This window comes from Cinclus cinclus, chromosome 4, assembly GCF_963662255.1.
Source record: "Cinclus cinclus chromosome 4, bCinCin1.1, whole genome shotgun sequence".
Classification (NCBI taxonomy): Eukaryota; Metazoa; Chordata; class Aves; order Passeriformes; family Cinclidae; genus Cinclus; species Cinclus cinclus.
In genome coordinates, this window is record NC_085049.1 from 61,801,165 (window position 1) to 61,818,513 (window position 17,349).

Consider the following 17,349-nt stretch of genomic DNA (forward strand, 5'->3'; position numbering starts at 1 on the left):
GGTTTCAATTTGCAATTTTCAATGGCTTATCCTACAAAGACAAGAAAAGAAAGGCTTCACAGTCCTTTCAATTAGACCGTTTCTTGGAAACAGTAATCAAATAATGCATAGGATTTATAAACTTCCCCCCCAAGAGGAAAGGTTCACACCTTGTGTATTCCTATCTATCAAAAAGATAAATCTGAAGGAAAACAGACTCTTAATTGCAATGCTCACAGAACTAGTTACTTGTCTGAAGAGAAGGACTGCTTAAGGTCCCAGGACAGCAAAATAATGGACTTGTATTATACAGACAGCAAGTACAAAACAAACATATTCTTTCCTACACAGTGCTTTTCAAAATGCGAGCTCAAAGTTACCATCCAATTGCTAACATTGCCATCTGAATGATTCAACTATCAATGAACTTAAGTAGTAAGTGCAAGGGAAGGAAGCAAGAAATCATCTTTTTATGCTTAACCAGAATTGTACAAGGAAGCTTTTTTCACATCACCTTTCAAATTTTAGAGCTAAAAGACTGTGGCAGCTTCCAATTTACTTCATCTTGCCCTGAAGTGTGCACTGTCAGAGTTTTCTACATTTTCATAATAAATCTGCCTTGCCTATTCTGCATTCTGCCAGATATAAGTTCTGAAGCCTGTGTCCCATTTATACAGTTGTTTCTCTCAATGTCTACACAAGAAAGAATGAAGGCAGCAAACAAACAGCAAAGAAAAAAAAAAAAGAAAAGAAAAGATATAGGCATTTATCTTCCTTAACTGTGTAAGGAAAGAAAAAGAGAATGCAAGGAGAAATTATTTCCTGGAACCAGTATTACGCAGTATATTCGAAAGCAACACTTAAGGATATTTCTTCACTCTCTCTTTCAAGTAAGATGAAAAGACATCTGTATCCTTCAGTCAAACCTCAGTCACCAAAAAATCAAACGCACTGAAGTTACCTGGGCATGCACTCCTCTCCCTGGTACTATGGATTTGATTCCACTACAAATCAGGACAAATAATCTGATTAGCTTTCAATTGCAAAGAAAGACCTGTAATAGAGGCATGCAAATGTCAAAGAGGTAATAAACATACTAAACAGAATTTAATAAAAAGTTCCCTGTGTTATGGAACAATTCAGTCCAGTGCAGTTGTGTGCAGCAGTAGTAGCCAAGCCCCAAGCAAACCTTAGTACAGTGCTGCATGCAGAACAGCTGTGCTGCTCTATCCTAACTCTTGGAGCAGTTGTATCCCACCTTCAGTACTCCACCTTAGGGAAATGCAGGAACACACCAATGCCATGGCTCCATAGCTATTTCTCCAACTTCCATGTCAGCTGAAGTGACACAACTTCATACTACTAAACGACAAACCCCAGCAGGGATTTCAAGAAAATGTATTTTAAAAAAAGACAAATCCAGCTGCACAGACCTCAATCTCTCAAATACTCATATTTAAATCAGATACAGTAGTTAGGACTTCAACAGGGCAACTCAGGAGCAGAATCAGATGTGACTACAAGCATGTTAAGGGTGGAGTTTGTCTCAATTATGGGGACTGTGAGTTTTAGATATGAGAAGCTGATTCTGAGATCAACAAGACAATCTTACAAATAACTACAAACTTGTTTGGTGTCTAGTTAGTGTTCTGTTGAGAACATACCTTGAAATAAATTATGGAAACACAGAATTCCTTTATTAAGCAATTTTATTTCAGTATCTGAAATTTTATTATTACAAGAAACTAATTTTACTTGATGATTCATGATATGGAAAGACATATGCAAGTCCTAACTGTGCAGCCCTAGACCAAACTGCTATGAAGACACTGGCTAATATCCCTGTATAAAGGAACTTTTCATTAAATAAATAGGCACAAATGAGGATCATGTATTATTCTAAAAAAGGAGCTATAGTCATTTCCAGCTCTCAGCAATCAGCTATTCTGTGGGCAAACTCTATATGCTACAGGACTATAAAATCAATCCTAATGAGTTTAAGATAATCCCAATCTAATTTACTTGCATTTAGATATTGTGCTTTTTCCATTGTTTTGTTCACTCGCAGCCATCAAATCTTCTCTAGTATCAATGCAACACCGCCTTGTATTAGGACTCTCAAAACCAATAAAACACTTTGCAAAATTAACTGCAGAAATATTACGAAGAAAATGTACGGGCATACATGTTCAAATTCCTTTGTGGAAATCTGAAAGGAAGCTTCTCTACACAGATGGAGGAATGGTGTAGTACTCATTAAATCAGAAGTGCCCTCTGCTGTGGGTGACAGACTAACTGCAGTGAGTAGCCTGGAAAAGCCACTAGGTAAGAATGTCAACAGCATTCCAGTATTTGAAGTGCCAGAATTTAAAATTCAAGCCTGCTAGACCCTGTCCAACCTGTTCCCCTCCAGCTTGACAGTAGGCAAACTATTGTTCAATTTAGCTTCTGAGCAAGTAGTACCAAGAAACTTATTTCTCAATAAGCAGATGGGGTTTAAAGTTTACATCCAACTAATTGTAAATTTGTAGAAATCCTCTTATCAACATTTCAATGTAAGCCAAAATAGTATATTTTGCTTTATAGAAACAATCGCTACCACCAACTTCATTAAAAAAATTCTGTATGTCAACAGGAGCAATGTACCTAGAAAATCCACGCCCCACCAAAAATATCTGTTTTGGAGAGTATCTGTAATACCACAATGATGGCAAGTGAACCACATCTGAAATACACAAGTCTAGTTCACAACTGTAGGAAAACTTGTTAAGACTGGTCTAGTATCTCCTAAAAAAACCAAAAAACCCTAATAACCAAGTGGCAATAAAGTCAGTCACCCACAATGAAATTTGAATTTCAAAGCATTTCAAGTTAAAAGGTAATCAATGAGGCAAATGCAAAATCTGAAGTGCAACAGTGTTTGGACAAGCAACCCAGGAGATGCAATAAATGTTTAAGAACTCTTCCTGTTTGAATTTCATATGTAATATTAATGCTACTGATTCTGAGTCCACAAAACCCGGAACCAATCCTAAAAACTTCTCAATGTTCAATATGTTTTTTAATTAATTCCCCTCACAATCAGTAATGCCTTTTATGCTGATGCACATACATCATATGGCTGCATGAAGTGAACTATCAATTAGCAAGGCAGTAAGCAACAATCAACACTGCAGTTAGAAAGGAGGCAAAACATTCAAAATGTTGAAATCCCAAACAAGGACTGCCCACCATTTTTCAGTTTTCATTCGTATAAAAAATACCTGCATAATGCAAACCTGTTCATTTATCCTCAAACTAATTCATAGCTTCATCTGATGTACGGCTGTGGGTGCACACTGTACAGCAGCACAACACACGCTACCACTACTCTGAACGATAACAAGCTGCAATTCCACTTTGGGAGCCAAGAGCAGCAGGCTGGTGCACAGCGGCTTCACGCCACCCAACCGCATCCTATCCACCTGTCCCGAGCCAGCATCAATCCACAGAAGTGCTGGAACAACTGAGTCACGGAAAACAAAAGGACAAAACCCCAGCATTTTTTCAGGCACAATCACTCTTTGCATTTGTTACAAATAAACCGAGAGGGTAATACGCAGTGAAGCACACACAAGGCTGCTGTCGCCGCATGTCACCTTCTTAACTTTCATGCATCACTTCGGTACTGAGCTTCAGCTAAATCTCTCCCAAAACCTCACGGAACGAAACCCACGAACAGGGTTCCGACTGTCGCCGGGTGACAGGTGAAACCCAGCCCGTGCGCCGCACAAACCCCGGTCAGCCTCCTGCGGGCCAGTCCTCCCGGACTTAGTATTGTTAATTACAGCGAGAGCGGACCCGCTCCGCTCCGCAGGGCCGCCCGCTGCCTACGCTCCCCCCTCCGCGGGGCAGCCGGGAGCTGCGCCCCGGGGCGCGGGCGGCAGCTGAGCCGCGATCCGCCGGCTCGGGCGGCTCAGCGGTCTCCGCCCGGCCCTGCCCGCACGGCATCGAGCCTCCGGGGCGGCCCTTCCCGTTCAGCCCACGGCACCGGCACCCGGGACCCGAGACCACCGCCCCCGCGGAGCCGGCCGGCCCTGCCCGCCCCGCGCAGCGCCACCAGGCCACGGGCGGCCGCTCTCGACCCGGGCCGCGGCCTCTCACCTGAGCCCGCGGGAAGCTGCCGGCGCAGCGTCCGGCTGCCCGTCGCCCTGTGGGCCCGGCGGGCCGCCTGTCACGCCGGCTCCGTCTCTCGCTCGGGCCCCGTCCTGCCGCGGCTACTCCATAGCGACAGCGGCAGCCTCGGCGGGGGCGGCCGGAGCTCGGCTCACTTCCGACCCGCAGGGGCGGCGCCGGGCGCGGCCGGGGGCGGCGGGCGGGAAGTGATGCGCTTCGGCGGCTTCCGCCAGCGGCCCGGCCTCGGTCATGGCGGGGTATTTGACTCCGCGCTTCAGGAGGATCCGCAGCCGGAGCGAGTTGCAGCCGCGGCGGGGGAGCGGGCGGCGCCGAGGTGGGCGAAGAGCGTCATCCCCGTCTTTTCGCTGCGGGAGGTTTTTTTCCCCGCCGTGTCGGCGGGGCCGGGGAGTGGGGCGGGCTGCGAGGGGCGAGCGCCTGCCCGTTGTTTGTGTTGTCACCCCGTGCCGCGGGAGTGCCCGATGGCCGGGCGGGCAGAACGGGGCTAGGGCAGCTGAACAGGGGGCAGGGCAGCTTCCTCCGGCCGTACCCCTGGAGCTGAGCTCGCGGGGAGCGCCGCTGGTGGGGCTGGGCGCGGAGCTGGGCTGGCTGTTCCGGCCGGGGCGCCGCGCGGTTGATGCGCTGCCAACGCTTGTTCGTCGTCTGCTGAGCTGGGCGTGATGCGTGAGGATAAACCGGGGGATTCGGAGCGCCTCCCCCGGTGAGGCTGGGGCTGCTCACCGGGAGAAGAGCAGCTCGGGAGGCTGTCTCTTTTAAGTATCTAAAGAGGAAGTGCAAAGAGGATGGAGCCAGGCTCTCCTCGGTAGTACCCGAGAGGTTGTGATACCGTGTGTGGACATCTCGGCTTCTGGAGATACTCAAAACCTGTGTGTTCATGGTTCTGGGTGACCAGCTCTGGCTGGCCTTGCTTGAACAGGGAGGTTGGATCAGATAGCCCCCAGAGGCCCCTGCAAGCCTCGGCTGTTTTGTGACGCTCTAATGATTTAATGTGTACCTACACAGTGCATGCGTACAATGTGTGTGGTCTTAACAATGATCGAAAAAACCTTCCTCGCCTGTTTTTAGTGGATTTTCATTCTTTTGACTCAACCATAGTGGGAGTGAGTCAGCTTACGACTGAGTCGTGAAATGTTATCTTTGTCCTTGTAAAATTAACCTGATTTCTAAATATTTTTTATAGATATAAAACTAAAATCATAGTACATTTTAAGTATTAAAGTAAAGCTTTATAAATGTGTAAAACTTTCATACAAATATTTTGTAGGCTGTGATGGTCCTTTTCAAGCAACTCAGCTGTGGAATAGCATTATACATGCCCTTCACAATCAAGTGGAAATCAAAAGACGTAGGCAACACCTGAAAACATACAGAAACTGTTTCACTGGCTCCAATGCTGTTGATGTGGTACTGAGCCATCTCATGCAAAGCATGTACCTAAGCTGCAATGATATTTCTCGACTGAAGGGGGTCCGTGTATGCCAAGCGTTGATGGATCACAAAGTGTTCGAGCCAGTTGGAGCCAAGCTTTACTTATTCAAGCATGGGAAAGAAACAGAGTTTGAAGACACAGACACTAGTCTCTACAGATTTGTAAATAGCAGTCTTGATCCTCTTCTTCCAAGAAAGAATAAGGACAGTGAAAGTTTATCTCCTGAGCAAATCTGCCAACAGAAAACAAAAATATGTTTCAAGTGAGTTACGCTGAGCTATTTGAATATTTCTCCTTTTTTACTAAGTTAAGGACGGTTACCTTTAAATGAAGTTATGTATGTCTAAACCAGTGCCAGTTTTGAGAAATGTCATGTCTAAATTGCAGATGCTACCAGGTGTATTTGGGTAAAGTGTTTTGGTCTGCCCTTTGTTATTTGGAATAGAGTTTGGCACAGTATCATAAGCCTAGGAGTAATTTTGTTTTGCCATCAATTGTGCTGAAATCTGAGAATTAGTATGAACAAGTTGGTTACTGAGAGCTGGTAAGTTAAGTGGAACTAGCAAACAGTATTTGGAACCAATATCTTTTCCACAAAGCAGGTGTGGATGATAGAAATTCTAGTAGCAGGATAGACTCCAGATATAACGAAGCCCTAAAGTTCTGATTTAAGACCAATTTAGTTAGTAACAGAAAGACAAATGTGTTGTAATAGTATTTGTTATACATCTACCTTTTTTTTTCCCCTCCCTAAGCAGAACAACATGTGACACAACACTTTCAAACCCCTTAGCATTGGAAGCAGCTGATAAAAAGAGGGTTGAGGAGCTTCTTGGATCAATATATGTTCATACGTCTTTACCTCCAAAGATCATGGTTAATGAACCAACTCGCCTGCTCTCAAAAGGAGGTGAGGATTGAATTCTTTCTTTTTAAAACTTGATTGTTCTTCACTGTATCTGGGAGTGAGTGCCCCATTTCTCTTAAACAATGCTCCACAGAGACCTAAATTTAACCTGTCACTAATGACAAAAAATCTGTATGAGTGTTAAAGGGGTTAATGTTTATAGTAACTAAACGGAAGGAAACACAACAGAGTTATGCTTTTGCATGATGGTATTATTTACAAAAATACTACTTCAGAAGGAAATAGGTCTTAAAATTATCTTTGTGAATCCTTTGCTTTTCACTTGTCTCTTTTTTTCTACTAATTAGTTTATTCTGAATCCTGATATGATGAGGGAGACTTTTTTTTTTTTTTTAGCATTCCTATTTGATCACTTCTTGCCCAATACAGCAACTGCGCACTAGGCTGTTACTGTGTTTTCTTTGAACACTTAGAAGATTCTTGAGTGGGTAAAAACAAACGTTAGATGTTTACATGTGATCTTGTTTCTGAGGGTTTTTTGTTTGTTTATGGTATTAGTAATAGAAGATGTCTGGAAACAACAAACTCTGCTACGACTGCTGCAGTTAATTGATGTTCCCCTTCTAGAAGATATCTTGGTGTCTTCAGTGAAGACAAAATCAGACAGTTTTGGCAAAGAAGAAGACATGGTTATCTCAAATACTTTCCTGGACAGAGAGGTTATGTGTAGCTTAAACTTGCCCGAGTAAGTTATATATCTATGAAATGAATTTGTTAGCAAATGCTTTATTTTACTCTTGATCACAGATTTGTGTTAAGTGAACAAATAGACATTAATTATGCTTGTATACTTGTAGACAGGGGTGGCATTAGTGTGATCGACTTCTTTTCAGAAGTGGTAAGTGATTTCACAAAAAGTATATATTTAGAGTTGGACAACTGAGCATTTTAAGTAAACATTAAAACTTTAACCTTGAGTGTCATAAACACTCGTAGTTTCTAGACCAGATTCTTTACTCTTAGGTCTCTGTAACAGACATTAGAACTGGGAAAATTTTATTCTGAAGCTTTTTGTTTGTTTGTCTCAGTTCCTGGTGGCCATGGTGTGAAGATACAAAGTCAATAAGGCATCTATTGTATTAAGAGAAAAGGAGAGACTAAGATGTAGCACTGAAGAATGCTTATATAATGAGAATATAAAAGTGGCTGCATAGTGTTCTTTTCTTTGAATCTTCTCTTACTTTGGTAGTGTTCCTGTTTAATGTGCTTAGGCTGATCTCTACCTTGCATATACTTCTAATGAACATGTCAAGGCTCATGTGAATGTCTTAGGAGTGACTGTTTCTGTCAAATTAATGCAGTTTTTATCTGCAGTTTCACAATCTTTGTTTCTGTTATCCATGATAAAAATAAGATTCTGTGGATCTTAAATAATATTTGTAACTTGTTGTTAGTTCAGATCAAATTATTTTACATCCAGAATCACAAAAGCAATTGTCTCTCTGCCCCACACATTTCTATGATTTTATATTCCTTCTCTGCAAAATGGTTGAGACTTTTTCCTCTTCTGGCTTCTTTCAACAGGAAATTATACACCCGAATTTTAGGTGCATAATTTTCTTTCCTTAGTTAAGACGTTGAGACAACAGATGCTTGTGAAAACTCATGCCTTTATAGTAGGTTATATAATAAACTGCTTCTGTAGTCTTCTGTAGGTGTTTTTTTTTTTTTTTTTTAACCTGGTTAGCCCTGGTGAGTCCTCAGTGTGTCTGTTGTAGTAATGGTGGGGTGGTGTTTGGTTTTTAAACACTAACTGAGTTTCTGGGGTTAGTGACAGTCTGGCATGATTGCAGCTTGTTTTGAGCAGGGTTTATCTCAGGTGTATTGCCTTTAGCATAGGAAAAACATGGAAGTTGCTTATTTTCAGCTGGTTCTTGAACACTGTTGTGAAGTAAGTTACACAAACTGCTTAATAAACCAGTTCAGCATTGTAGTTCATATGTGACAATACCTGCATGGTTATTTCTATCTAGTTTTCTTTAAAGGATTAAATGGACCTTGAAATAGCTCAGTTATTTAGAGTATGGTGCTAATTACAGCAAGGTTATAGATTCAATCCCATGTACTTAAGAGGTGGATGCAATGATCCTTGTGTGTCCTTTCTGACTCAGAATATTCTATGAATCTGTGAAAATAAAAATAGGTAGAGCATTTTAAAGCAAGCACTAAAGCTACCTTTTCCTTCTACAGGCTTGACAGATGGCTCTATGCTGCAATTGAATGCTTGGAGTATTTTCCTGACCAATTCCTAGTGATGGTTAGTCAGCAGCTACCTCAAAGCACTAACAACCCCAGCAGTCTGAATACATGCAAGAAGATTCTTTTTGATGTTATAATGAAGTATTATAGTCAAAAGAAGGAGTCTCTTCTTGCCACTCAGGATTTTGATATTCATTCAGGAATTATAGAACTTATAGGTAAGAGCAACCTGGAGCAAAAAATACAGATGAAAGCTGTGTAGAGGCTGTCACTAAGCATCAACTGACCGAATCATGACACCATTTGCAATGCCATTGCAGATGCACTTGTTAGGCTGGAAGGAAATGCTCAAGATCATTATTAAGAACCTCTACTCAAGACAAGGACAAATTTCAAGATTAGATAATTGGCTTAGGGCCTGGTCCAACTGAATTTTGAAAATGTGGAAGGCTAGAGATTCACCAACCTCTGTGGGTAACTCTTTCAATATGTAACTACTCTCATTGGGAAAGTTACTTACCCCAAGTCAGAATTTGCCTTATTGCTACTACTAAGTAATAACATAAAACTAAAATCATTGCTATGAAGTTTTTCCTGTTAACCAGAATAAGGTTTTTAAAGTTGTGTATGTAGGGTCCTTTTTAGTAATAGAAGTTATTTAAAACTATTTAAGGGACTATTGAGAACCCTCCCATCATATGCATGCAAGCAAGCCAGAAGAGTTTCATTTAAATACAAGCTTAAGATTAATCCTGCCTAAATAGGCTTTGTTGCTGCTGCTTCAGTCCTGTTGGGCTGTTGTGCCTTAACCCCAGCTGCCAACTAAGTACTACAAAACTGCTCACTCACTGCCGTGGTGGGGAAGAAAAAATTAAAACCTGTGGGTTGATAAAAGAATCCTTTAATAATGGGAACAACATGAAATTTTGTTTGGAAGGAAACCCCCCCAAAAGTGGAATTATTATTGGGATTTAAGTAAGTATTCATGACTCTGAAAATGAATAGTAACATTAGATATGCTGTTTTATTCCACGGCAGAAAAAGGAAAAACACATCAAGCTCTAGAGGCATTACAACTTTATTTAAAGTTATTAGCACCAAATATTAGTGATGAACTTCACAGGCTCCTTACATTCCTGGCCATTGCATCAGAATCTGAGGGCTACAGATTGCAAAAACAAGTAAGTATCTGTTCTGCTTACTGTGAAAAATAGCATTTTCTCCTAGTAAAGCTAACATTCTTGTCCAGTTAGAAGTTTTCTGTTTACTGCCTTTCTGTGTGATCTGTTTCCCACTGATAGCATCCTGCTATACTTAGACTTTGCTAGCACACTGCAAGTCAGTCTAATGCTAGATCTGGGTACTATTTTTTCTAGTTTGAGAACAGATTTGTGATCATCAAGACTTGTACAAAGTTCATCTTACAAAATAGGACACTGTCAAAACCACAGGCAGAGCTGCTGACTCAGTTTCTGATTGATAATCACTTGGAGCTCTTCAAGGTATCATTCTCTTTACATCATTGCCTTTGTCATTTTAAATGTTAAATGCCATGAATTGCCTTTTTTTGGAGTGTGACAAGTCTGAGGAACTGTGTTTAATGTTCTGTTTGTTACGGTTTAATAGTTCAGCTGAACAGGGTGAGAAGCTATTTCAGACTACGGAGGACAGATTTTTGAGTGCTTTGCAATCCTTTATGAATTATAGTCTCTATTTATGTACACAATTTTTATTAGGAAAATACTTAAAATATTTATCATTTTTATAGGGTCATTTTGGCATCTTGTTGGTAATGAATGCCTACTAAATATTTAGGTATCTTAGTGTGTTTCTCCTTTTGAAGTTCACTGGCATACTCTGAGTGGTAGAAAAATGGCATGCTCTTGTACCCTAGTGTATGTATATAGCTTTGACAACTCTAAAAGATCCTTCAGTATTTTGGAATGTTAACTTCTAAATTGAAAAAAACAAACAGTACCACAAAATGCTAGTAATCTTCCTATGAAACTTGATGAGTTGTGTAAATATGCAGGCTTTTTATAATCTCCTTAGTTTATGTTCCATTATATTGTCACACATGAAAAGATGAAACTTTACCCTATACCCTATAAAAATAAGCTTCACAGAAATTTGGTTTCAGTAAAATACTGTTTTTTATTTTTATGCAGCACATCAATTTCTACTTCTGGCTTCAGGTCGAGACATGGGAGTTTTTTTTAATTTTATTTTTAATTAGCTCCAGTTTAGTTTGAAAGCATTAAGTGGTTAGTGAGGGTTTTGTATTTGTTAGTACACAGCCAACCCCAACTTTTTAGATTTGTAGGGGCTCTGACATGAGAGCTGGGGCTTTGATTCCCCACTGGAGTTAGGGCCAGAACTCTATAGCAGTGACAGCGAGTGGATGGTGGCTCACTCTGACAGCTGCAGTTGAGAGCCTTGTGTGAAAGCTGAAATCAACTTGGTTTACAATGCAGTTTTTGCCATGTAAAACAACATCTAGAACTTTTTGATTCCTATTTCTTTGGCCAGAAACACCAGAAATTAACACTGTGTGTTTTAGTGCAATTCTGTCGGAGACTTTGAATGTGTATCTAAATAAACGTGGGCGTAGATTCTTCTGCACATGTAACTATGATTTTTAATTGGTATCAAAATACAGAATTACTGCTTTTGTAATGTTTTGGGTTTTTTGTTTGTTGTGTTGGGTTGTATTTCCAGGCTCCTTTAACTCTTCTGGAACTAACAAGTAGGAGACTTCAGAGTTTGATAGAAGGGCAAGATCCAGATATGAATTCAGGTAGATGATGGGATAAATTTTTATATTAATTATTGTATACAAGCTGGTTTATCATCAGTTGACTATAATTGTGCATAGACTGTTCTTCTCCTTTGTTAGAAGTGAAGCACTAGGGGGGATTAGTGGCTAATGCACTAAATATTAAATTATATGCTATCTGCAAAACTGGTCTGAATATTGGATAACAAGGATTCTATTGTAATCTAGTTTGGATACATTGTAATTTTTTCTTGTTTTAAACCAAATAATTACTTCGGGAAATAGTGGTGTAAAATGTGCTTCCTGGAGTGATTTGCTGCTAATGTGGTATGTGAATTTGATGGGACTTTGTATTTAGGAACAGTATTCTTTTCTTTTTGACACAAGACACAAATTCTCACAGAACTCAGTAGTTCAAGCTGCTGATAGATGACTTGAGCACAGACTTTGATTGTTTAGTGTTTTGACTGTTAAGTATTTTGAAGAACTCTCTCCTTTTTCTGGATAAGCATAAAGTTTATTAAGATCTTAGGCCTTATGCACCAGTGTCAAATGCCTTCCTTTTAGGCTTCACTAGGGATAATGCTTTTAATCTTCCTTCTCTTGAGCTAACATTCCATCTGGCCTTGCTGCCAAAAATATCTTGCAACACTGATTAAAAGGGTTGGCTTAAATAATTGAATTTCTTTCTGACTTTATTTTGCCAGTGCATTGTGTGTTTAAACACTGAAGAGAAGCCACTTGGGAACCAAATTGCACTAAATTATTTTGCTGTGTAATATTATATTTAATACAGCAGCTGTTGGAGTAGTTTGGTGCAGAATCTCTTACCATCTGTGTTGGGTTCTGGAATGAGTCCAAATTCCTTCCAGCTCAGTGTTCTGGGAATCACATATTGTGAAGCCAAAGAATACAGAGATGAGCAACAGTGGAAAGAGCTGCCTGTCTGTAATATTCTCAGTGCCTGTGTGATCTCCATTAGCCCACTGAACAGACAACTGAAGTACAAACCCCATACTCCATTTTTCCTACTAAGTTTTGGTTTCCAGTCTGTAAATGCATATAGCTTCCATGTACTTGTTGAAATAGTCAGTTTGATCTAATTGTAAGCTCTCTGGCATAGCATATTCCTGTTTTCCTCATATTCTGGTGTTGTTTTTCCCTTTTCTTTCCAAAATCTTACCTATGAGCTATTGAACATTCTTAGCTGGTGAACTTAAGCCCAGGTGGGAACATGAGGGAAGGCTGGGAGACCCAGATAAGAAAAGGGGTCTGTGCAGGAAGGTCTCATCCTTTGGTCTATTGGAAATAAAACAGACTAAATCCAGTGAGAACTCTGGGGTTGATTTTGATAGAGTAAAACACTTGAAGCCACAGGACTAAAGATCCATGCTGAAGTTTTAAGAGTTAATGTCTTTGCCAGTTGTTAAGCTTTCCCTTTTGAAAGAGCTGTCTTTTTTTATGGTTTAGTAGAATCAGATGAAGAAAAGTATTGATGTTTGACAAACTTACTAGAAGGGAAGGACAGGTCCACATGAAAACTCTGTCAGCTCAGGTTAATACTAGTCTCTATGTGAAGCCTAAAGATGATGCTGTTCGTAAAGGAGGATTACTTAGAAATTTTTCCCCTTTAGGCAACTGACACTTGTTCAGCCAAATTGCTCTCTAATATATATATGGCAATAAAAAGTGTCTGTGGAGTAGCTGAATGCCAGTCTTTCCTCAGGCCAGAACTCACCTGCCCAGTGAGGGGGCTTGAATCCTTGCAGGGCAGTACTTTACTGCAGAGATTTACAACCTTTTTCTAGCTAAGTTGTGCTGAGTTAAGTATCTCTCTTGCATCACCTCTGCTTCTGGTGCCCCAAACCATGCTCAGCTGACTACTCATGTAGAAACTCCTAAATTCTGTTCCTCATTTTTTTGTAGCGTTGTTTAGAGGCAACTGTTTCTCTGAAGTATTTATTCACTTACATTAGGTACTGACCCTTGCTACAGATTAGATATACTCACAGGGAATCTTTGGATCCTGACAAATGCATGGTGCCATTTCTTACTGTGTGATGTTCTTCAGTGTGGTTTCTGTGTGAGAACTGGATTTGCTCCTTGTCTTGCAGGCCTGTTTGCAATACAGAATCTTCTATGATACTGTACTTGTACCACTGCTTTTCCACTATTTTTACAATTAATGCTTAGATTTCCACCCATTCTCAGTGGAGAACTGTATGTTTCACATTGCTTGTAGATGTAATCACATGTGAACTGGAATATCAATATACCTCTGTTTCTTATATTTTTAACAAGGCTTTTACATAATGCATGAAACTTAATCTGAACTTCTGATTTCTTACAAAGGCTTCACCTTCTGTCAGCACATTACAACTAAAGAATATGAAGATCAAAAGCAGCAAACCAATCAGTACCTTCTAGCACTGATTCACGACATGGACAATGACCCTACTATTCCTTTGAAACAAAAGAAGAAATTAATCAAAGAATTCCGAAAATACCATTCTTTTGTCTACTGTACTGGTTGTAAAACTACATGTGAATTTTGTACTCCAAATGGTTAGACTTTAATAACCTTTTATTAATCTTTTTTTATAAGAGTGGAAGAGACGCATGAAAATTACTCATAAAAAATGTTTTTTTCTTACGTCTTTACATCTTCAGTTTCAGGAAGCTACAACTATCAAAATTACTATGCTGCTAAAAAGCATTAAATCTAATTAATCTTTTAAGCAAAACATACTTAATTACATGTAAGTAATAATAGCACACTGCTTGGGCTGCCTTTAGTTCAGGGTTTGGTGCTTTTTCTCCATCTGTTCCTCAGTCCCATGGCTTTCTATCTAAGTCACATCTATGTTCTGAGCAATCCTTGGGTTGATAATCAGTAGGGATTTATAATTTTTTCTATCTTTAATAGTAATTTAATCTCATCTTAAACTGTAGGTTATGACTCCTGTGGGTACTGTAAAAGTGTACAAAGTGTGTAAAAATGTTGAAAGCAGGTCAGTGGATTTTGAATCTGCAGCAGGAACGATTTATTAGGCAAGGGAGCTGTGTGTGCTTGCAGTCAGTAATTACAGCCTGTGGGTACTGCTGCTCTGGCAGACTGAGCTGCTGCTAATGCAAGTAAAAAGTTGCATTTTGAAGAAACTTAAGAAATAATTACCTTGTTTTAGATCTTGGTGTACTTAAGTAATTTATTTTGACATGAGGGTATTTTAACAGTGTCCAGTTATTTATCATAAATACTTTGGTAATGTTTATGAATTCATAGGGCAAAGCTAGAAAGTATATTGGCCTGTCTTGACACACTGATGGTTAGCACTACATCAACAAGGAAGTGTTGATTTAAATCATGGCATTACAGAATGGTTTGGGTTGGAATGAATCTTAATCTATTACCAAAACCCCTGCAATGGGCAGGACACCTTTCACTAGACCAGGTTGTTCACAGCCCTCTCCACCTTGGCCTTAAACACTTGCAGGGATGGGGCATCCACAACTTCTCTGGTCAATATGTTCCAGTGCCTCACCAGCCTCAGAGGGAAGAATTTTTTCATAATATTGAATGTAAACCTGTTCTTTCACTTTGAAGCCATTCCCCCTTGTCTTGTCACTACACTATGCCCTTGTGAAAAGTCCTCCAGGTCTTTGTAGGCTCCCTTAAGGTACAGGAAGGCAACAATTAGGTCATCCCAAAACCTCTTCCTCAGGCTGAACAATCCCAGTTGTCTCAGCCTTTTTTTATAATAATTAAATATGTGATCTGGTGTGATAGGGGTTACATTATTTCTTTCATCCTTGCAACAGACATTTAGTCATGTATTGGACAGACTTGGTATTGGAAGAGATCTCTGGTCTAGTCTCACCCCTCAGGTCAAAGGGGAGTTGATCAGTGCGGGCTGCTTAAGGACTTTGCCAGTTGAGTTTAGAAACAGATATGCCACAGTTTCTTGGATGAGTCTGGTCCAGACTTTCACTAGTCTCACAGTATTTGAAAACAAGCAAACAAACCCTACTGCCACACAAAAAAAAAAAAAAAAAAGGCAAAAAATCCCCCACCAAAATAAACCACTTTATGCTTAGGCAGAATTTCTTGCACTGCCTCCTGTCCTTTCACTGGCACTGCTCAAGTGTCTGGCTTAGTCTTCTTCATTCCCTCCCATGAGCATTCTCAGGGCTAAACAATCACAGCACTCTCAGCCTCTGCCCTGGGTGACAGGTCCTCTACTTCCTTATCATTTTCTTGGCCCAATGCTGGACTACTTCTACTATAAGCATGATTTTTTTGTTGTTGTTGTGAATGTGCTGCTTTAGGTATCTCCATCCTCCTGTAGGCTTCAAACATAGCCAAGTCAGCAGTATACCAAAGCTTTCTTAAAACAAGTGCTGTTTTGTTTTTAAATTGAAATAGTTACACTGTAAGATATTAACAAGATATTAACCTGTATACTTAGTTAACTTGCATATTTGAAGTAGCCTTGTTTAAATTACCTGGTCTGATTTGAAATCAGGGAATGTAGTTGAAATCTCTGTCCATTAATCCCTGTATATGCACTTGCTATTTAACTGTGACTCACCCGTGTGAAATGAATAATTTCTAGAGGAGGAAGGCTGTCCAAGTTTCCCCTTTCAGAAGAGAATGCCCTAATTCCTGTAGTACAGGGCCATGCATTCTTTTTCTAGCCATGTGTGGGGTTTTGGTCATTCTCCCAGAAGAGGGGGCATATACAGAAGCAAGTAATTGAGAGTTGTAAACAGGAAAGGATTTCCTGACTTAAGTGCTTCTGGTATCGAATAGTAGAAGGAAGAGATTGTAGTTGGTTTTATTTTTCTAATCTCTCTCTCTCTCTGTTTTCAGTCCCTTTAGAGTGTCTTACTCAAAATACTAAACCTGGTAACAGGGAGGGGTGATAACATGGTAATTTGTAGGCTAGGTGGGCTGGGAATTCCTTTGGGAAAAACTGTTGGTAAAAAGATGAACTTGCACTTTGTGACTTGATACAGAATTTTTTTTGTGCTAATTTAAATATAATAAAGAATTGTTTGAAAAGTGCTAAGTCTTTCATTTCATAGTGTGTTCATATGGAAGAGGCAGCTCAGGGGGTGTACAGTCAGGTATAAAACAATAAGGAAGTATTCCAATCAGCAGTTCATAGCTGCTCTGTGGTTCCCTTCAGTTCATGAGACAAGAAGCTAAGACTGATCTAGTTCTGCAAAGGTAAGGAAGAGCTCTTGAGAGCCCTATTTTATTCACATACCCCAACAGAAGGATCTATTCACCTTTAAGCTCCTGTCGACAGAAGCCTGTTATTTTTACATCCAATGGCCCACTGAACAGAACAGGTTTGGTGAACTATAGACTACAGGTTTTCAGTTAAATTCCAAAATTAGAAAAATTTTATTGAGCTTTAGGAAGTTCTGTAAGGTATTTTAAACAGTATTTGACACAGAATCATGAGGTAGGGAAACTCGGGACCTGTCTGTCATTTCTGTTTTATGATTTCTTGCATAGAGCTATCAAATTAATTGCCAGTATGTACTTGTCTGAAGTGGAGGATATTCAGAGTGAAGCATTTACTCAAGGTACTTTTACAGTGCAGTCTTATCAAAGCACAAGTGATGCCATCTTCAAAGGAGGCTTGCTTCTATTCACAGAGCATTCATGTTTGCTCCTACCAAGGAAAAAGTTCATTAGTGCTTTCATGAGACTGCATATATTTCTTTAAGTCCCAGCTTAAAGTATGCTGATACTTTCACGAAGCAATTAGTAAAAAAACTAGCTTTTCCATGTGGCTATCCAAGTGACGGTGTCCCAGACTTGCTAATGTCCTACACAAAGTCATGCAATCAGTG

General features: G+C 40.1%; 1 protein-coding gene across 1 annotated transcript; it reads left to right on the forward strand.

Annotated features, from left to right (window-relative positions):
- Positions 1-4,383: 4,383 nt before the first annotated feature.
- Positions 4,384-14,054, forward strand: DEPDC4 (DEP domain containing 4). Its single transcript, XM_062491419.1, has 9 exons — positions 4,384-4,468; positions 5,417-5,843; positions 6,337-6,491; positions 7,008-7,194; positions 8,700-8,926; positions 9,747-9,889; positions 10,085-10,210; positions 11,427-11,505; positions 13,837-14,054. The coding sequence occupies exons 1-9, from the start codon at positions 4,384-4,386 to the stop codon at positions 14,052-14,054; spliced, it is 1,647 nt and encodes a 548-aa protein (XP_062347403.1).
- The last annotated feature ends 3,295 nt before the right edge of the window (positions 14,055-17,349 follow it).

Excerpts from the sequence above, each read along its gene's own strand:
- DEPDC4 (XM_062491419.1), top strand. The coding sequence starts at position 4,384 with ATGGCGGGGTATTTGACTCCGCGCTTCAGGAGGATCCGCAGCCGGAGC. Across the intron at positions 10,211-11,426 it reads ATCACTTGGAGCTCTTCAAG|GCTCCTTTAACTCTTCTGGA; the intron begins GTATCATTCTCT and ends TTGTATTTCCAG. Across the intron at positions 11,506-13,836 it reads AGATCCAGATATGAATTCAG|GCTTCACCTTCTGTCAGCAC; the intron begins GTAGATGATGGG and ends TTTCTTACAAAG.